This window comes from Leopardus geoffroyi, chromosome A1, assembly GCF_018350155.1.
Source record: "Leopardus geoffroyi isolate Oge1 chromosome A1, O.geoffroyi_Oge1_pat1.0, whole genome shotgun sequence".
Taxonomy (NCBI): domain Eukaryota; kingdom Metazoa; phylum Chordata; class Mammalia; order Carnivora; family Felidae; genus Leopardus; species Leopardus geoffroyi.
In genome coordinates this window covers 169329067-169351573 of record NC_059326.1, presented here as the reverse complement: position 1 = coordinate 169351573, position 22507 = coordinate 169329067, and the positions used below count along the sequence as shown (strand labels likewise).

The 22507-nt window shown below is 34.7% G+C and overlaps 1 protein-coding gene across 3 annotated transcripts in view; it reads left to right on the top strand.

Annotated features, from left to right (window-relative positions):
* PJA2 (praja ring finger ubiquitin ligase 2) overlaps positions 1-22507 on the top strand; it is a 69816-nt gene that overhangs the window by 33846 nt on the left and 13463 nt on the right. For all 3 annotated transcript variants that reach the window (XM_045500540.1, XM_045500548.1, XM_045500556.1), the window contains exons 6-7: positions 11417-11602; positions 16841-16952. In XM_045500540.1, coding sequence (XP_045356496.1) covers positions 11417-11602; positions 16841-16952 — 298 coding nt within the window. The remainder of the gene's footprint in view (positions 1-11416; positions 11603-16840; positions 16953-22507) is intronic.

Below are 22507 nucleotides of genomic sequence, written 5' to 3'. Positions count from 1 at the left end.
GTTTTGTTTAACAGTGAGGTTTATTTATATGTATTGTACAAGAATGGTATACGTCACTTCCAAATGTTGGATATGCTGTTGATCCCATATACAAGCCCTATGTAGGACGAGTAAGTCCTACTGAGTTTTTTCATTATGCTTTTGGTGTTTTGTTTGTTTGTTTGTTTGTTTTAGTGTTTATTTTTCAGAAAGAGAGAGAATGTGAGCGGGGGAGGGGCAGAGAGAGAGGGAGACACAGAATCTGAGGCAGACTGCAGGCTCTGAGCTGTCAGCACAGAGCCTGACATGGGGCTTGAACCCACGAACCGTGAGATCAGTGTACCCCAGTGCTTTTGGTGTTTTACAAAGAACAATTAAATTGAGAATTTTAGTAATTTAATTATCTTTTATTGAGATACAGTATACATTTCTACTTTGCTTTAAAGAAAATTAGGGCATTTAAAAGATTCTTTTGGTTGAGTTAGGTATGAGTTTAGAGCTGCCGTTGCCAAACAGTGGAGAAAGGGCAGCCTCAAGATGGAAATCAGTGATTTATTCACAGAAACAGAGAAAGTTACAAATGTTGAAGTTTTATTTTTAATATTTGCCTAATCGCATCAGATGGTATTTCTGAAATCAGTGATTGATGGTAAACACCTTTGTCTTTTCTTGGTTTTAATGAGAATGCTCTACTACAGGGGTTGTCAAACTTACACGAGAATGCTCTACTATAGGGGTTGTCAAACTTACACTGTGAAGGGTTGGATGGTGTTTTCAGTTCATATGCCAGTCTCTATTGCAGCTACTCATCTCCAGTGTTGTAGTGTGAAAGTAGTCATAGACGGTATGTAAATGAATGAGTGTGGCTGTCTTCCAGTAGAATTTTATTTATAAAAACAGGTGGCAGGCTGGAAATAACCCATGGGTTCACAACCCTTGCTCTAATATTTCCCAAGTAAGAATGATTCTGGCTTTTAGGTTGATTTTATACACACACACACACACACAATTTTTTTTCTTCTAAATCACACTAAGGAAATATCCCGTTACTATTTTATAGGTTTCTAGCAAGAATGTTTGTTAAATTTTATTAAAGTTTTTTTAGTGTCAGTGGAAATGATCATAGTGATTTTTCACCTTTGACCTAATGATCATGAGGAATTATTTTATTAGATTTCCTAATAGCCACTTACCGTTGCTTCTTGACATAAACATGATTATATAGTCATGAAATGTTGTTTGAACTGCTGGATTCTGCTTGCTAATATTTGACATAGGATTTTTATGTTGAGATGCATATGTGCAGATTATCTCATTTTTTGTCTCAAAAACAGTTTAATACTTGCTTTGCTAAAACAATGTGTGCTTTTTTTAACCCTTTGATGTTTAGCTTATTTATTCCTTTAAAGGTTGTTTCAAAATTTAAACAGCTTATTCTTTTAAAGGTTGTTGGTATCGTGAAACCTTGGCTTTGTGTTTTCTGAGGTAGTTTGTCTTTGTTAATTTAAATTTTTTTCCCTGATAATTGGTTTGTTCTAATTTTTAGTCTCTCATGGAATCTGTTTTGGTAAATGGGTTTTCTTAACTCTTTCAACTTGGACTAATGGTAAAGTTTGTTCTCAAAGGTTTAAGTTTCCAGCTTGAAATTAATTCTGTAAGAAATAAAATACATTAGAAAATCTGTAAAGAAAGAAGTTTACAAACATAATTGATATTGACAGTGATTGAAATGGTGTTTATTTTTCTTTTCTGATTTTATGTTTGATCTTCTTGAATCACTATTAGTTTACTATTAGTAAATTTTTCATATATAATTTGTGATATAATTATTCATTCAACATATATTTATTGAGCATTTAATATGTACCAAGCGTTGTGCTGAATCCCATGATTATATCCATGAACAAGACAAACTAAGATTCCCTCCTGAAGCTCACGATGTGGTGGGAGACGCAGATACTAAACAAAATACAAATATGCTAAATTATAAACTGCGATGGTTACGGTAAAGGAAAGCAAACTCTTGTGTCATAGAAGGTAACTGGTAGGGCCTACATTAATTAGAGTGGCCAGGGGCTACTTATCTCAGGAACTGACTTTTGAGCTGGGCTCTAAAAGATGAGAATTAGTAGTTGAGGAAGAGCTCTCTAGGCATAAGGAAAGGTAAGAGCAGAGATACTGAAAATGAAAAGGCTTGCCATGTATGAAGGTAGTGGGACTGAAGTGAATGAGTGAAAGGAAGAATGACATGAGATGAGGTGCGCAGATACCAAACTATGCAGGATAGATAGCCTCTGGAATTTTTTCATAGAGCAGGGAGAGTTTAAGTGAAGAGTTAATTGCCACACATTTATATAAGATCACTCTAGTTGCTTTGTGGAGATTGAAGTACAAAAGAGGGGAAGGTTGGCCTAGGGTATTAGACTGGGGGATGGTAGTGAGGATTAAAAAAAGTAAACAAGTTTGAGCAGGTTTTTGAGTGATCAATAATAAGGTAGATTGGGTGTGAGATGAGGGAGAGTGAGGAATCAGTTATGGCAGGTTTTTTTTGGTTTGAGCCTTAGGTAGTTATTACTGTACTGACTGAGATGAGAAGGTGTGGGAGAGGAATGGGAAGTAAAAACTTTTTTTGAAAGTTTTAAGTGCTATTTAGACATACAGGGTAGATGGTAAGTAGACACTTTGATATTTAAGTTTGAAAGATCCTGGACTGTAATTAGATATAGATAGATATAGAGATATATAGAGATTGAGATAGAGATGTATAGATATGTGATGTGGAGGTCATCAACTACTTGCATTGATACCCTACAGTAATAAAGCCCAGTAATTCATTTAAAAAAAATAGAAGTTGGGGTGCCTGGGTGGCTCGTTTGGTTGGGTGTCTAATGCTTGGTTTCTACTCAAGTCATGATCTCAAGGTTCAGAAGATCAAGCCCCTCGTTGGGCTCTGCACTGACAGCACATAGCCTGCTTGGGATTCTCTCTCTTTCTCTCGCTTTCTGTCTCTTTCTCTCTCTGCTCCTCCCCTGCTCTTTCTCTCTCTCTCTCAAAATAAATACACTTAAAAAAAAAAGTAAAAGTGAGGGGACAGAACTAAACAGTGGACAGCAATGGTATTTAAGTTGAAAGGGGGAAGATCAAAGTTGAATTGTATTGTTTGGGAGAGGGTTCAAAGTTAACTTTTGACATAAGAATAAAGAGTATATGTACTAGAGACCTGTAGAGGAGGAAAAAAGGAATTAAGACATGGAAAAAGATATTTACAGTCAATCCAAATAAAAGTAAAGAAAGAGAAAAAATCATTAAAACGGGGCAAAAAAAGAAATGGGTAAAAGTAATATGGAACAAGTCCTGTAATAAATATAATTGCCTAATCTCTGCTTATAAAAATCAAAGCTTCAAATCAGTTGGAATTTTTTTAAGTTAAATGTGTTTTACAAAAGATGAACTTAAAGCATAGGTATACAGACTGAAAATAAAAGGATAGACAGTGGTATTTCAAGCAAATGCAAACTAAATAAAAACGGAACAGTTACATTAGCATAGCAAAGTAGACTTCATTATTGACGAGAACGAGGAGTCAGTATGTAGTAAGTCCAGTTTACCAGTAAAATGTAACAGTTTTAAATTTGAATGCATCTAATAAAATAGACTCAAAATATGTAAGTCAAAATGTAACGAAACTAGAGAATATTGACAAATTTACTATCATTTTGGGAAACTTTTTAATACTTTTCTCAACTGCCTGTAATTCATGGATATAAGAACTTCATCTGTCTTTAGCAGATTTGAACAACTGATTTAAGCCTGGTTTAATGAACAGTCCAGTTTGTGGAATACACAAACACACAAAAACGGAGCATGGACTAGGCTGCAGAGCACAGGTTAACACATTTCAAAGAATCAATATCCTACAGACCAGAAAAAATATAAAAAATTTAAAAATCCATGCATTTAAAATTATTCACCCTTCTAAATTACCAGTAAGACAAAAAAATTACAATTGAGGTCTAAAATGCTCATAACTTACCGGTTTTGAGAATGCCACCAATCAGAATTTGACGGATTGGAGTGAAATTGGTAAAGGGAAATTTATCTTTATAAAATAAGTACATTAGAAAAGAAGAAAACTTGAAAATGGAGAAGCCATGCATTTAACTTAAAATGGAAAAGGAACATTAAAATAAGGGAATAAAAATTAGAATTAGGAAAGATAAGAGCAAAACTCAGTAAGTTAGAAAACAGGATAGAGAGGATCAAAGAAATCAGAAGGTGATACTTTGAAAAGATTAAGAAAAATAGGCAATCCACTGGATAGTGAACAAAAAAATAAAGGCAAGGCACAAATAGATAATACTGACATATAGAAGTGTATACAGCCACGAAGTGTATACAGCTACAAGTACATTAAAGATTGGATAGACTAAGAATAGTACTATGAACTTTGTAGCAGTAAATTTGAAAGCTTAGAAGAAATTGAGAAATTTTTAGAAAAATATAATTCACCAAAACTTGTAGGAAGCCTGAATAATATTATACATATTACAGATATGTAATTAGTAGTTTAAAATCTTACTGTGGAGAAAATACCTAATCCAGATGGTTTTAGAGCCAGATTCTCTTAAACTAAACTTTCAAGGATCCACTCTTCAAGATAATAGAAAAAGAACTATTTCTCCAAATCATTCTAAGGCCAGTATAACCCTAATACCGAAAGAGTATGTGAAGAAAATTATAAACCTATATCATTCATTAACATACATGTCAAAATCTCAAACAGAATTATTGGAAATCTGAATTTGTAAGTATATTTTTTACAGATAAAACTAAATTACCAATCTGTTTATTCCAGAAATGCAAAAGTGATTTAATGTAGAATACCTGTAAATGTAATTCACCACATTAGCAGAATACAGGAGAAAATTCATGTGATAGATTCTGTAGATACAGGAAAAAAAATCACTTAGTAATGTTCAAGACCTCATCGTGATAAAAACTCAGAAACTAAGATCAGAACAGTTGACCTGATAAAATGTATCTCCCAAAATAAATCAGTAGATATCATTTTTAGTAATGAAACATTAACTTCCCCCCCCACCCCCCAAAATCAGGAGCAAGGAAAGGGTGTTGCTCATAGCACCATTTCAGTAGCCATTGTCGTGGAGATCTTGATGGTCACGGCATGATGGGAAAATAAAAGAAGAGGAACTGAAAATGAAAAGGAAAGAAACTAGTAGAATGTATTTATAGAATACAGAGTGTTAATGTGAAGGATATAAAGAATTCCTAGAAATCAGGAAGAAAAACTGATAGTCTAATTGCAAAATGTTCAAAAAATTGAGCAGATGATTCACTGAAGAGGAAATATTAATGAATAAAAATATCAAAAGATACATAGATCATTAGTAAATTAAGATCACAAGGAGGTATCATTTTTTAGCTACCCATTGGATTAACAAACAGGAAATTTAACAATATCAGGTGTTTTGGAGGATATGAATGCTTGTTGAGATGTGAAGTAGGTCATATTAACTAAAATGATATAATAATTTTAACATTTTGCATCGTGCACTATCAGCAGTTCCACTTTTAGGTGTATACTCTGGAGAAACTTCCCCATGTGGCCCAGGAATTGTGTACAAGAGTGTTCGTTGCAGTATTTTTCATGAAAGCTATGAACTGGATATTACCCAAATATTACTTAACAGGAGAAAAGTTAGTGGTGTATTCATACAGGGAGTGTTACACAGCAGTGGGAATGCATGAGCCCCACTTATATGCAAAACATGGATGAATCTTAGAGGTACAATATTGAATGAAAACAACCATTTCTAGAAAAATAATGTGTATGATCTCTGTTTCACAAAGTTTAAAAACAAGAAGTTAAATATCTTGTTTAAGTATACAAAACTAGTGAAAACAATGGAATGATAAGAGCATTCGGATAGTACTTTTTTTCTGGGGGGGTGAAGTCAAAGGGATAGGATAGGTATGGGGCACAAGATGTATGCTAGTCAGTGATAATATTCTAGTTTCTGCTTTGGGTGTTGGGTTTATGGATATTCAATATAATGTACTTTATAACTTAAATCGATTGTTTATCTTTTTCATTTGGGGAAAAGAACTCAAAAAATGAAGGGAATTGAAGGTAATAGAGTAGAGATAGTTATCATACCTAACTCTTTACAAAAGGAAGGAGCCATAGATAGATGCTGGGCCTAAGAAAATGTTGTCTTCACTTCGCTACACTGGACACGTGATTGTTTGCTTATAGAATGTTCCAGAGGAGAATAACTGACTAATAATTAATTATAAGAAAGATAAAGTGAAGTCCTTGAGAAGATAAGGATTAGGCTCCGTATATCAAAGAGAGAACCTTTAAGAGGTGAGACTTGCAGTGTAATTAGTGGGAAGGTAGCAGGTAGGTACAAGTGTAGGTAAATCTGTAGGTTTGCTGGTGGGAAGAAAAGAGGAGTCTCTGGTGACTTCAGTGTCCTCATTGTTACTAGATATTGAGGATGGGGAGGATAGGAAGATTGTCAAATTGAAGGAAAGAAGAAAAGGTTGGAAATAGGCTTTCAGAGAGGTAGATAACAAACTTACTAGGTAAACATTGAATAATTACTGGACAATATTGAATGTCCATTTAAAATTTGTGTTTTTGAATTTAAATTAATCGTCACACGTACGTGTTTTTCTTTAAGTTTTTGCCACTGTTTTGTTAACTTTACAAACTCTTTATGTAACTACTCTTAAAATTTTTTTTTAAAAATTTAATAAATATTTTGCCCTTCCTGTTAACACTGAATTTATTAGGATAAGGAAACATTTCTTCAAATTAGGTGCTGGGGTTCCATCTTTGTGACTGGATGACATGGAACCAGAGTACCATTGATTTTATAAGCTGTAATTCCCTTTGAGGCTTTTTTGATTCTTAATTAAAATTTCAGTTACTTTCTTTATTTATTTAAAAAAAAATTTTAATGTTTATTTTTGAGAGAGAGACAGAGTGTAAGTGAGGGAGGGGCAGAGAGAGAGGGAGAGACAGAATCCGAAGTCGGCTCCAGGCTCCAAGCTGTCAACACAGAGCCTGATGCAGGGCTCGAACCTATGAATGGTGAGATAATGACCTGAGTGGAAGTCGGAGAATCAACTGACTCAGCCACCCAAGCGCCCTTCAGTTACTTTCCTTTCTACTTTTTTTCATTACTATTTTGTGTTTATTTATTTATTTTGAGGGTGGGAAGAGGCAGAGAGAGAGGGAGACAGAATCCCAAGCAGGCTCTGTGCTGTCAGTGCAGAGCCCTGTGTGGGGCTTGAACTCATGAACCATGAGATCATGACCTGAGCTGAGGTCTGATGCTTAACCAACTGAACCACCCAGGTACCCTTCTTTCTGCTTTACCTCCAAGATAGGGGTTTGAAATCTTAACCATTTGCTATACAATTAGAATTATTAAAAATGAGCTTATACCTAAAGCTTAGCAATTTCTTACATGTGTCTTGAGTTTTAAAATGAAAACTGGTTAATCGAATACCAATTAATTAGGAATCTTAACCATGCTGTCCAGGATTTTTATAAAATTTCTTACAATATAGCTAGATTATTTTATGAAAGCCTCAGCTCTTTAAAATGTTGGCATTAACCCAAAGGTCTAAAGTTTTGTGCTGCAAATAATGGATACTCAAATTGCTTATCATTTAGCTAAAGGAAACGACTCGGTTTTAATGTGATTTGTCTGCCTTTCATTTTCTTCATTTCACAGAAAATTCTATGTTGCATGGTTATATGATAGCATATTCTAAAACTTTTTAATGAAAATTTCTTTAAAATATTCCATATTAATTTATTGTATATTTTGATAATTTTAATATTGCTATTCACATATTATTAAATTTAGTTTCTATTATTGAAGACTATGGATCTTTAATCATATATGGTAAAGGGAACTTCTGTCTGTTTGTCTGAAGCTTTGAGTTAACAGTGTAGCCTGTAGTCAGGAGATTAGATGATGCTGATGGCTTTCTAAGATTTTCACCTACTGGGAGTAGGTTGTGGGGCTAAGTTAAGAAGCATTTTCAGTTTCTTCTCAGGGCAGCAGCATTGATTTCCTCCAGGCGGTGCTGAAAGTGCTCAGAAGGAAAGGACAACTTGGCAATTTCCCTTCGCAGTTGAAATACCTGTGACTTTAGTGGTGGTTGTGGCAGGCACAGGCTTCCACGTCTTCCATCTACTGGAATACTTTTTTGGAATTGACCATTGGAGACATGATTAGATAATATGTCTTTTTAAATCTCATAAATTACTGTGTAGCATGATAATGGCATCTTGTTAATATCTGAATTACCAAAATGATTCAGAAAGGACATTGAAGGTCTAAATTTTTGTGAATTTGTTGTTACACATGGTATGTCTGGTATATGTGTAAATGTGTATGTATAAGGAGAGAGAAAGAAGACTGAGCTATGGCTTTAAATATTTCCAAGGTTTTTGAAGCATTTAAACTTACATTATAGTCTTATATTCCCATGGGGATATTTGTTTCTTTGGTTAGCTACAGAAAATAAAAGATTCTTTTGACATTATTGTTGAGAATCTTTTTTTTTTTTTTTTTTTTTTTTTTTTTTTAAAAGAGCAGAATTCGTTTTGTTGTAATATCAAGCCAACTCTGGCCCAGCACAGTGCCACTCTTCTAGCCTGGTAAATTTTGTGTTAAGTGGTAAGAATTTATGTGAACTTTATGTAATAGGTTGAAAGCATATACCATATGTGACTTATTTTCTATTTCTATAACTGTTATTATGAGTCGTTATAGACAGAATCAAATGTTTAAGCAACATACGTAGCCAAGAATTGCTTATATAGTAAAAGTATTAATGACATGTTGTAAACTATTTATATTCAGAATAATTTCTTTAGTTTTATTCTTCTTTGAATTAAAACCCAAAAATTAATATTTATTCTTATACCGAATCATTTTCACCAACATATTTGAGTTTTATGTTCTATATCTGAGTACAGAGTAGTAACTGACTTATTTGCTATCTGTATAATAGGAAAAAGAAGAGCATTTTTTTTTGTAGGAGTACATCAGAAATAACAAAAGTTCCTAAGGGCTATTTCAGGCTTGATCTCCAAATTTTTTTTTTTTTAAAGACTGTTTTTCAAGGATTTATTGGTAACATTTGCAACACAAATAGAGTACCTACTGTGTGCTAGGCACTTATTACAAGGGGTGAAGCTATGATGTTGAGAGACAGCACTGTGTGTGCCTTTGGAAAGCTCCCGTCTAGGAGGACACAGATGAGTCACCAGAAGAGTTATAATACAGTATGGCACGTGTTCTCATAATGGTGTAAACAAAGAACTGTTGCTTAGAAATTTTTACTTTGATTTTGAATTTTAAATCCATTTTGGGTTCAGTTTTTCACTGGACCTAATTATGATGCATGAAAGGAAAATATCCACCCACTTTATACAGTAGATATTAATCGCTTTTCGGCCTTTTGGCTGAGATCAAGTGTATAGTAGATATAAAACCTTCAACAAATTAAGCATATTTTATTCTAATTTCTCTGATTTTACTAGACAAGTGATACTGGATACTAAATCTTACAATCCTGTTATTTTGAGGTGTTGTTTAGGACCTGAGATTAAAGAAACAATTATGGGTTTAGGTGTGTAGAGAGCTACAGTTTTTGTGTATGTAAAATGTGTTGATTCAGGGGCACCTGGGTGGCTCAGTCAATTAAGTGTCTGATTCGACTCAGGTCATGATCTCGCAGTTTGTGAATTTGAGCCCCGCGTCAGGCTCTGTGCTGTCAGCTTGGATCCTGGAACCCACTTCAGATTCTGTCTCTCTCTCTCTGTCCTTTCTCTGTTTGTTCTCTGTCTCTCTCTCTCTCAAAAATAAATAACCATTAAAAAAATTTTTTTAAATGTGTTCTTATATGTGGATATCATCTACATCTCTTGCATAAATGTTTTTATCTCCAAAGTTAAATTTGCATGTTAGAATGAATAAAATTCTAATTAGACCTGCTTTTGAAATATGTAAGCTATTTTATAACATTATTTTTCTTCTTAAAACCCAGACTAAAATTCAGCTTTGCCAAAACTATGCTGTCATATTTAACTTCCTTTTGATATACTTTGATATACTATTTCTGTTAAATACAAAAAAATAAGAAAATGCTACCAGTATGTCTTATTTATAAATTCATAGAGTACCTTTTGTCCAGTCATTGAAGCCTTGACTTTTGTTTCTCATGTATTACAGAGTTATTTTCAATTTGATCTTTGTGTCCAAAGTTTTGGTGTTTTAACTCTAATGTGTAAGTTGTATGAGTTAACAATCTTGTCTATGGCCTCTAGATTTTGAATCATGCATACAATGACACAGATTTTTGTAAAAATTTCTCATGATTCTTGAGAATCATGTACTTAACGTTGTTTTAGAAATGGTGGTGGGGTGCACATGCATTTTTAAAATATGGATTTGGAGTTTGTTAAAGGGTAAATAATGACATAGAGATTTAACTTCCTTCTATCCAGATGAATACTCAGTTGTCCTGATACCATTTATGGAATAATTTTTTTCTCGTGTTTTGAAATGCTTCTTTTTTCTCTTCCTTGTACCATTTGTCTGTCCCTGTTCCTGTGACCTTACTGTTTTCTAGTGGGAGAAAGACTAACAATAAACGAGTAAGAAAATGACAAGTAGAAGTAATTTCTATAATGAAAATAAACAGTTATGTGGTAGTGACTGGACAGCTCCTTAAAATGAGTTGTCAAGACCACGCATTCTGAGGAGCTGCCATTAACTCTGACCTGAATATCAAGAAGGGAATAGCTGTGCAAAAATCTGGTGAAAGAACATTTCAGGTAGAGGAAATGCCCCGAGGTGGAAATGATCTCTATGTGTTCCACAGGTAGAAAGAATTATAGGAAATAGAATAAATAGGGGGAAGAGTGGTGAGAGGTAACAATTGGAGAAGAGGGCTAAGGAGAAAGCATGTATGATGTAGGGATTTGTAGGCCAGGCTGAGGAATTTTGATTTTATTTGAACTGTGAAGGTAAACTACTCAAGAGCAGTGTTTTAAAATTAAAGTTGTCTAGAATGAACTTCTCTTATTTTTCTTCTGCACAAAGAGGAAGTATAGGAACATAGGTAATTTGTATATCAAATAAGTAGGTTCTTATGTAACTGGGAGCTATTTCTACATACATATGACCCTATAACAAATTTGCTTCCCTTTTAAATAACTTTACAGTTAAAGAAAGCAGACTTTTAGAATCATGTAAGTACCAAGAGTTTAGAACTTAAAGAATAAAGAATGTTTGCACTAAATATTTAGAACTGTTTTTAGAGAACAATTTTATGATGCGTTCTAAAATAATGTTTTTTTCTTCCCTTAAAATGTTTGTATTAGGGAACAGACATCCTTGGAAGAGGGAGAAATTCCTTGGTTACAGTACAATGAAGTCAATGAAAGCAGCAGTGATGAGGGAAATGAGCCTGCCAATGAATTTGCACAGCCAGAAGCTTTCATGCTGGATGGTAACAATAACCTTGAGGATGACTCCAGTGTGAGTGAAGACTTAGATGTGGACTGGAGGTATGTAGCAGTGTTATTACCATGGTTAATTGTTCACTGAGTAGAATTCGTTCATGATTCTAAATTATGAAAACTGAATCTCTGATCTCTCAAAAGTGTTTTTTTCCCATCTTGTTAGTCTTCCTCTCCTTCAGAGCTCGTTCTGGATGTCACTTCCTACATGGACTCCTTCCTACTACTCCAGGCAGTGACCTCTTTTCTTCCTCTTTGACCTTTGGCTCTCTTGAAGCCCACCTTATATCCTGGTTATTTATAAACTCATGGTTTGAGGTTTCCAACCTGTAAGTTTAGCTCTATATGGTAAATATAGCACTTGGTATAATCCTTTAAAAAAAAAAAAGAAGAGTCTTTAATAAATACTACTTGAGGAATTTCAAAACATGTGATTAAATCAGAAGAATCATAAGAATGTAGTTATCTTTCTCTGTATGCAAAATATGGAAAATGACAATTATATCTTCCCAGAGATGCTGAAAGTATTCAGTTTACTTTATGCTGACAAAGAATAATGAGCTTCAGCGAAAAGCAGCATCTAACAATTAAGTGGATTATTGAATTGTTAGGTCTCATGATATAAAGGTCAAAATTTAACTTTTTTGGCTTATAGTTAGATTTATCTTTCAAACATGCAGTCGGCCTCTGGAAGTAGCTGGTTATTGATATGTAGAAAGGATATATGGTTCAATGGATCTCTTGTTACTTTTTCTGGAGAAAATAATGGCTTGGTACTACTTTTGTTTCCATGTCTACCCAGAAATATTTTTAAGAATTTGTTTTGGTTTTCCAGCTAAAATTCCATTACAGAAAATAGAGAAAAATAAAGAAAAACTTATTTATATCACCTGATAACTCTGCAGATTTCTAGAAGTTATGATTTTGAGTTTCTTTCCGTGTGTCTAGCTACTTTGTGCTTCTCCAGATTGTTCCAGATACGAAACTCAGCATCTCATTGAAATCCTCCTTACTGTTTCCTATTCTTACTCCCTGGGGGGGAGCAAATTAGATGTGCGAAGCAGACTTTCATTGCCCATTTGTGGAAGTAGAAGTGGTGTTTTATCACAGCCACACAAAAAATTTGTAATTCCATCTTAAACATTCCTACCCCAAAACCCATTTTCTGACTTCCTAACTTTATGGAAGAGCAGTGGCTCACCAGATCCCAGTTTTGCTGATCTTGGTACCACTAGCTCTCCCCCACCTCTCTTATGTTTGCCTATTACCCTCTTTTTGAACTCCTTGTGATGCTGATGTCTTATGCCTCCACTGTACAAAGTCATTCCTCATAATGCTCAGCAGATGACGGAATTGTCGATTTAGGTAACATCATCGGTGCATGTCTGGAGGCAATTAGGGTTTAATATGAAGAAATGTTTTCTTTTGCACATTTTCAAAATTTTATCAGAATAATGTTTTACAGCTTCATTTTGTAGATGCTCCAGTCTGTAGTTGCACTAAAATTTAATTGTTCATTTTCCCCATTGAAATAGTACAGTGAACCTTTCCCCTCATATAACTTGTTTTGTATTTCAGGTTATTTCTTTAGGACAGATTAATAGAGGTGACATTACTGAGATAAGTGGTATTTATTAACATCTTGATATATATTTCTAAATAACTTTCAAAAAAGGTTGTTCCATATAAAAATTTGAAGAAATAATGAGGTCTTTTTTGAATGTAATTTTAACTGAAACTTGAAAACTTGATTTTAGGTTCTAATTCATTGATGATCTTTCTGGATACATCTGTTATGTTAAGATTTTAGAGATGTTTGTGATTGTCCCCAAATTTGGGGGGCTTCAGTAGTTTGTTTTTTGTTTTTTGTTTTTTTTTTAACATAGAAAGCATTTTAGCATTAATTTTAAGACAAACTTTTTGAAGGTTACTGTTTTGAATTTTATGTAGGCATGTAACACCTCATTATTGCTTATATGGTACTATGTTAATTTATATGGCAGTAGCTACAGATTGATAAAGTAAAATAGGATTTGACTTTCATATTAAAGTAATATGTCATTTTAACAACTAAAAGGAAAAGTCATAGCAAACAGCAGTTCTTATCTCTAGAGCTAAAATGTGACCTTTTTTTGGTTTGTTTTACCACAACTTAAAAAAAAGGTAAAGCTTTTTGATTCTTTAGTTTAAAAGGAAATGGAAAAAATGCTTTATCAAAGTTTACTTATTTGTTTTGATGACATCGCAGAAGTGTTGTAGAATACCCAGAGAATATTTTATAAAATGGTGTGGTGGGAGTTGGTTTGGAGAAAACATGAGTTTCAGATTTAGACAGATCTCAACTCTACCATATATTTATTTTTTGATAACTACCTAACTCTCTATTTTCCTGGAAGAAATTGGGGTTATAATTATTAACCTATTAAGGTTGTGAGAAATTAATTCCCTGTGGCTATAACCATGGCTTAATAACAGAAATGTAAAATGTCTTTTTTTTAATGTTTTATTTATTCTTGAGAGAGGAAGAGACAGAGCATGAGCGAGGGAGGGGCAGAGAGAGAGAGGGACACAGAATCTGAAGCAGACTCCAGGCTCTGAGCTGTCAACAGAGCCTGACATTGGGCTCGAACTCACCAGCCATGAGATCATGACCTGAGCCGAAGTCAGACACTCAACCGACTGAGCCACCCAGGTGCCCCCCTTAATAGAAATTTAAAAGAATTTCCATATATCTTTCACTAATACTCCCCAAATATTGACATTTACCACATTTCTGTTATTCACTCTTTCCTTTCTCTCTCTATATTTATTTTATGGTATTTTCCCCCCCACATTTATGAGTAAGTTACAAACAAGATGCCTGTTTACCCATAGTCTAGCATGAAGTCCCTAAGGACAAGGACATTTTCTTATATAACACAGTAAAATTTTCGAAATCAGGAAATTAACACTGTTAACAGTACTATTATCTAGTCTACAGACATTATTCAAATGTCTATAGTTGTCCCACGGATGTCACCAGAGAAATTTTTTTCTAGTCCAGTTCAAGGCTACTCATTGTACTTGGTTAACATGTTTCGTGAGTCACTTTTAATTTGGAACATTTCTCGGTTTTTGTTTTGCATAACCTTGACATTTTTAAAAAGTATAGGCCATTTATTTTTTAGAATGGTTCTTAGTGTAGATTTTCCTGATGTCATGATTAGATTCAAGTTAAAAGATTTATGGCAGGAACGCCACAGAAACGATGTTTTATTTTTCTTAGTCCATATCAGAAGACACGTGATGCCAAATTGTCCCATTTCTGTGATGTTAATTGCGATCATTTGCTTGAGGGGATATCTTTCAGATTTCTTCACTGTACTGTTGCCATTTTTTAAACCAAATAATAGGCATTTAGTGGGAAGATATTTTGAGACCACGTTCAATAACCTGTTTCTTCTCAAACTATCAAACTTCCATCCACTGGTTTTAGTATCATTAGTGATTTTTGTCTCAGACACTTACTACCATGTGATTGCCAGATGAATGATGCTAGAATTTTTAATGTTAGCTGATTATTTTGCAGTGACCAAATTACAGGCAGATAATATTCTTTGAATGTCTACATTTGTTTAGTCTGGAGAAGAAAAGAATTCAGAGATAGTTGGCTCTAACCGTTTGAAGGAGTTTTCTGCAAAGGAAAAGGGGACATAGTTTTCGCTGCTTCAGCAGGCAGAACTAGAGCACTTAACTTCACACGAGCTTCATACTTCTGATAGAGCTCTTCCACACAGCATGTACCACCCCAGAGAGCAGTGTTTCTTCCACATGGAGTCCTGCTGGTTCCTGGATGCCACGACCGTGGTGCCAGCTCTGTGCCAGGCGCGTGTGTGCATCAACTCATTTCATTTGTTTTAATAGCTGAAAAAGCAGTTAGATAAAATTTTCACGTTGTCTGACTCTGACTCAGTTCAATGTAGAGGTAAATCCCTGTGTTACTGGCTCCAGGGCTCTCCTTCCTTGCCTTGTGTCTCACTGCTAGGTGAAGGGGTTCTAGTGTCGCAGGGGAGGTTGGATTTGCTAATTTGTTGTTTAAATTCTAATTTTAAAATCTGTGATGGTATGAGGATGTTTCTTTGTACTATGTGATGTCTGCTGATTTTTAGATGGTACTAAGCTATTATCTTCATAATAACACTTTTGTATTTCTTGGCAGTAGATTTATAATTTTAATGATGGCACAAAAGTTGACATCAAAATTATTTTGAATTGGTTTGTGTAACTGGATGTTCCTGACTGTATTCAACTTCTGATAGGACTGTAGAAGTCAACAGAAGGTTGCCTTTAGGTAGACATAATAAGCTCAGTTTTGGAGATACTAGATTTGAGGGGGTGGGTGTTAAATGAGGTAAACTGCCCCATAGAAAACTAAAAATGTAGGTCAGGAGCTCAAGAGGGAGTTTGGAATTAGGTGGAGGTTTAGATAACTGAAGAAGTGGACTTGAATGTCATTGCCAAGGAGGCAAGATTAGAAAGAAGAGGACTGAGGAGTTATTTAGGGTTCCTGAATTTTGAAATGGGTATCTCCAAAACTACAGGAAAAGGAGGAACCTATGTATGTCTGGGGGTGGAGGAAGGAGATTGGGACCAGAATAAAATATAATGTTTTCCTCAAGGGGATTGAAATCCTTTAGTAAAAAGAAACAATAAAAATGAGCAGTCAAGAGTTAAGTAGTTTTCAATCTGAATAATAATGGAGGAGGCCTAGTTCTCAGAAGAATAGAAGAGAGATTAAGGAGAAAGATTTGAGAAAATAAAATATTTTTAAGCCCAAAATAATTAAGGAGTACAAGGTAAGAGAAGGAAAAGAGGCTTTGTCTAATGATAGAATTGAAATAAATGCAGTAATTGTCTTTACCATGTTCTCCTCTAAATTTAGGTTGGAAACTCAAACAAACAGAAAGTATATGAGACAGAATTGGGGAGAAAAATACTACCTTTATACCAGCCTTAAGCAATCACCCGAGTTGGAACTAAGAACTAGAAACATAAAAAGAATTTTCCCACAAATTTTGTGTGTGATTGTGACAGCTTATTAGGAGAGGTAGTGGTGTCTTAGCTCCTTGTGCTTAGTATTTCATTTTTCTGTTGGGTTCATCCTGCCTCTCACCACATAAGATTTATGTTAAAATATTTTAAGGTTTTCTGCTTATAGTATATTTATTGGTTTATCAGTATGCTAATATAATTATGTCTTCACCATAAAGATTTCCCTAATCGTGGTTGTATTTTTTTTTTTTCCAGCCTGTTTGACGGCTTTGCAGATGGACTAGGAGTTGCTGAAGCTATTTCCTATGTGGATCCTCAGTTCCTCACCTACATGGCTCTAGAAGAACGCTTAGCTCAGGCTATGGAGGTATTGTAGTGACTCTGATGCCTATATATAAGTTGGTGGGATACAAAATGATAAAAATTAAAGGCTTTTTTAATTGCTTTTAGGAAAAGGTGAATAATTTTTCATCACTTTAATAGCATTTCCTGATTAATGATTGCCACTAGTTTGTGTATATAAATCACACTAGACATCCTGCCAGTTTGCCTAATTGCATTATTTCCCAGGTTTTACTGCAGAATAGAGAATGTTTTGCTTACATTTAGAAAATAGACTTTTCCTTTATTAAGTTATCTGGGTCTGTGAATCTGAATTTTTTTAATGTTTTATTTATTTTTGAGAGGGAGAGAGAGAGAGTGCACACAAGTGCATGGGGGAGGGGCAGAGAGAGAAAGGGAGATAGGGAATCTGAAGCAGGCTCCAGGCTCTGAGCTGTCAGCACAGAGCCCAATGTAGGGCTTGAACTCACGAACCATGAGATCATGACCTGAGCCAATGTCGGACGCTTAACCGACTGAGCCACCCAGGTACCCCTGAATCTGATTACTTTAGACAGACACAGATATATTTGTAAATGAAATTGAAGATCTCTAAGGATATATTATACATCACTTCCACTTTTTTGTCCTCATAGTTTCTAAATACTACCTTGCTGCTTAATGAATATAGCAATTTTATTTCCATTATCTCCATATACAAATACACTTAAATAAATGTAGCACATAATTTTGTTTGGCTTTCTTTTCCTTATATGATTGCAATACAAATACTCATGATTGTATTTGCCTAAGGTCAAAAGCCCAAGCATTTTCGTGTTTGGGAACTTTCACTGCACTTGTGGATTTCATTGTTAGAAATCTTTTCTTTAAATTACTATTTCTGAAGTGATTTCCAAGTAGAAAAACAGTAATAATGTGAGTGAGTCAAAAGTGAGAGAACAAAAATAAATGAGAGAACTTTCAGGGACTATAACAGCATTTTATCTTGAAATTTTCTGAGGTTAGAAAGTACAGTTTAGATTCATAAAGTATACAGTGGGTAGGTAGACAGACTGACCTGTCTACACACAAACACTTATGTACACGCACACACACTTAAGTTAGTTTTGCTGTGAGATCACTTTTTTTTACATCTGAGTAATCTTCCATGGAGATCATTGATTGATTATGCTTTGTGTGGTGTGTTTTTTTTTAAAGGAACCATAGAAATACTGTGTAGTAGGAGGAAAGTCAGAAAGAACATATTAAGACAATACACTTAGGACTTTTCCCAGATTATTTAACTTGCCTTAGTCAATTCTGACACATGAAATAATGGCACAGTGTGATAACTTGTGTCAGGAATATAATATGTAAAGGTAAAGAATCACTAACTTTTTTGAGATAAATAAATTTTAAGTGACCACAATGGAATATATCCATTCTAGAGTCTAGTTTCACAGTGTTTACATAGTTTTTCCCATTATTATGCTAGTGGTCCATGTTTTGAAAATTAAAATAGAAGTTTTAATAGAAGTTTTCTTGTTACCAGTAGGAATTGTGACATTTGATTGGTGTCTTGAAAGAAGCACCAGAAGGATTGGTCGGGGGCAGGGCATCATACCGTGTGAAGGCACTAGCAGTGTGTGCAAAGACCAGAGTCAAGAAAGACTAGTATGTCCAGGGAACTTACAGTCCCCGCATGACTTCTGCTCTTTGGGAATCCAGTGACACTGCCACTTGTCACTCTTAACCATCTGTCCTTCTGTTCTGACTAATGAGTGGTGTTGTGTCTTTCTTCCCTACAGTTTAGCAGCTTCCTAAGATTTAGTGCTCTTTATTTTATTTGAATTTGACTGAAAATCAATACAGTTCCATCTTCCTATCACTCTCCAGAAATCTTTATTTTTCTGCCTACTATGCAGTTATTTAATCATTTTGAAAAGTGAGGCTGTATTAATTTATAATTTATGATATTTTCTTTTAAATTTAACAGCATTCTTTAAATGAAAGAAAAGCAACTAATAAGACAAACTGAGTGCTTTTATTTGTTTTTCTCTCAAGCAGCCTGATCTCTTTTCAGCACTGGTTGTTTTCATTTCTCTTATTTTCCCAATACCAGACTGATCTGTTATCTCAGGTAGTGGCTATTGGTGAAAATATTGGCAATAAATATTTGCCTATACTTTTGTCTCAAATTTGAGTGAGAAAAGGACAAAATACTTAAGATCTTTAACTGTTTGAAACAATGATATTAAAGCTTTTTACTCTGAACAAGTTTTGAAAAATACTTCCCTTTGCACATTTATATTCACATTTAAAGTTTTTTAGCATAAACCCTAAGTAATATTGTTTACCTTATTATACCTCTTTGCAATAAAAGTATGTTCAAGAATTTAAATATAAATAAAGTAGTTTAGATTGATTTAAAATTGTTAGCATCTAACTGATCAAAAACAGACTTCTAAATGTTGATAAATATTTAAATGTAAAATTTTACTGGAAATATATCTCTTAATAAGATAGAGGGAGACTTTTTCCTTCCTTATTATTTTATGAGTTAATTTTATTTATTCCTAGAATGAGATCTAGTCGAGCATCAATTTTGTTTTTCATATTTATAAATGTAAACTTGAGAAACCTTGTTCACATAAATAAATTGATAGGGATGGAAGGAGTTTATCATAGCATTGTCACTTAGTGTTTCTGAGATATTTGCCCAAATCACATCAACTTGACAAATTGTTTAGATCCTCCTTTTTTTTTTTCTTTGAAAGCAGATAACTGGAAGCCACCTACAAAATTTGTTATTTAGTTGTTAGTTCAGTGTGACCCCAGTATTTGAAAGTGCCCATTTGAATGGGTAAGAAGTGTGCTTTTATTTATAAAGTGGAGAAAAGGTTAGTATAAAAAGGAATATGGGAACAGAGAACCAGCACGGTACTTTGACTGCAGGCATATTCTTCAGAAGGTCAGTTTAAGGAAGGGTTACATAAGAAAGTTAAATGAATTGAAATTTAGTCTCTTAAGACTCCATGCCCTTGGCTCCCTAGAAAGTCTTTACACACTTAGAGAACACTGCCTATACACTGGGTTATAGGCATTGGGAAGGTAGTACATGAACTTTAGGTTTGTGACCTTGCACTCTTCACTTAACCTCCTTAAGCTTCAGGTCCTCATCTACAAAATGGGAGTAATAAAATTTACCTTGTGGATTGTGACACTGTGTTAAAGCACTTAGCGAAATAGCTGGTGCAGTGATAAGCTCTCTTATAAATGGCTGTATTCAAAGATTTATTCAAATCAGCAGTCAGCCAGGTGGTAATCATCTAGCACATGTGGATTCAGTGATCATTGAAAATCAGTATTAAGTCACTTGTTATAAATCTTCACTTTTTAAAAACTGAATTGTGTTTTATTCTTTAAAAACTAAATTTTGTTCTGACAAAGGATTATGCTACTTTAAATCTAAATATATTCCAGTTGTGCTCTTTAGTCTATTTAATTGTCTTTCTGACACTTGGAGTAACTTTTGAAAATACACTATACTGCCTGAAGTGTAGATAGATTTTTATATTTTTACAGATTTCATAGCAGTGGTTTCAAAATGGTCTCTCTTAACTCTTGTTGCTTGTATGTGACTCCAGATCACCTGAAGTATTTGTCAGTATCAAGGCAATAAATTATTTTTACATATGTGAAATTCTAGGTATTTATTAGCACTACAGACATGCAAATCATCATCAGAAAGGAATAATGAACCTATTGCAGCAAACATGTGTCGAACCATAAGTAGCATCCCCAAATGGAACTTACTGTAAATAATATCCCTTCTTTTTTTATGTGTGGAGTAGCACAGAGGAGTTCTTGCAGTCTGCCTTGAGAAGTACAGAAGGAATTGGAGGAGATTTATGGTTATAGTTATATGAGAAAGGAGGGACAAATAATAGGCTATTACCTTCTATTTTCTATTTCCTGAGGGGAAATTTTAATATAAAGAACTATAAACTATAATAGGGGATTAAAGTAACAAAGATTTGCTTAGTAAGGATTAAAGATATTTCTAAAGAATACAGAAAATGCACATATAAGGAATGGCTCCCACACGTTAGGCTAAGATCACCTAAGAAAGAGTCTCCGCCTCCAAGGCTCGGATTCAAACTTTGATGGAGATGGCACAACTGTGGCTCACTGAATGGCAACAAAGTCACTGTAGTGCTACACTGGCAGAACTTGCTGGAAATCAGCCCTGTAGGATGCTGCTGAGGAAAGCTGTTTATAGGAAGATGTCTCACTGGAAGCACTCTGCTCCAGAACTGTCCAAGGTGGGTGCTGGGGGAAGCTGCTGGCCGCATGCACTACAAGAGCAAGATGCTGGGGAAGCTGTGGGCGTCGGAAAGTGTGCTGCTGGAGAAAACCATGCATGCCATGGAAGCCTGGGTGAAACAGGCTCACTGGGATTAGAAGTAAAGCCCTTTTCCTCCTGCAGTGTCTTTTCAGCATCCTCTGTGAACAAAGCTTAATTAACATTGTGACAGCTATCAGAGGAAAATACTTAAATAGCCCAAATCCTTTTTCACAGAGCTGACAAAAATAGCTAATTTGGATTTGAGGAGCAGTAATCAATAACTGGAGAACAGTCCATCCCTTTGATTACTTGGATCCCATATACACCTTTCTACACACATTTGAACTCTGTGCAACAGCAATGCAACTTTATTTCCACCTAACAAGATATAGCTAGTTTTTGTTATTTTTTTCTTTAAAGTTTATCTATTTTGAGGGAGAGAGAGAGAAAAAGAGAATCCCAAGCAGGCTCCACACTTAGCACAAAGCCTGATGCGGGGCTCGATCCCATGAACTGAGACCCAAGCCTAAATCAAGAGTCGGGTGCTTAACCAACTGAGCCACCCAGGCACCCCACAGCTAGTCTTAAAATCAAGTTTTCACTCTTTCTCTAGAATGAACAAATGTGAACGGACTCCCAAGAGTCTTATGACCATCACTAAGTATTAATCACTCCACAAATTCATTCAGTCACAATGAATATTCTCTTATATAAGATTAAATTGTAAAATTAACTGCTATATGAAATAAAAATTGGAAGGAGAGAGAAAAAGACAGTGGTTAGCAGATACGAATAAACACATAACAAACAGAAAATATGCAAAGCCTACTCGTCCTTGTTTTCATATTTGGTCACGGGCTATAACTGATAGCTGTGGTTTCCTTCATCCATCACCCATTCCATATTTTCTGTACCTTCAGCAAGAATCTCAGCTGCTTAGGATTCTTTACTTGGTGGAGTGACCCAAATCTACATTTTTGAAGAGTATGTGTACTCGGTGATCATGCTTTTTTGGGAGATGTCCTTACCTGATAACTTTACTGTGGGTATAGAAGTAATAAGACATGTACACTCCAAGTGAGATGATCACGGGATTTTTAAGTGGAGGAAGGTTGGTCTGTGGAGCATACACTACTTCTGGTAAAAGGAGGCTCAGAGTGGCTTGGAGATTCAGCATAGTCCACTGTTTCGTCTGAGTCCAATCAGATATTCCCATTTCTAAGTTTCAGAATCCTGATTTAACCAGTCAGTGA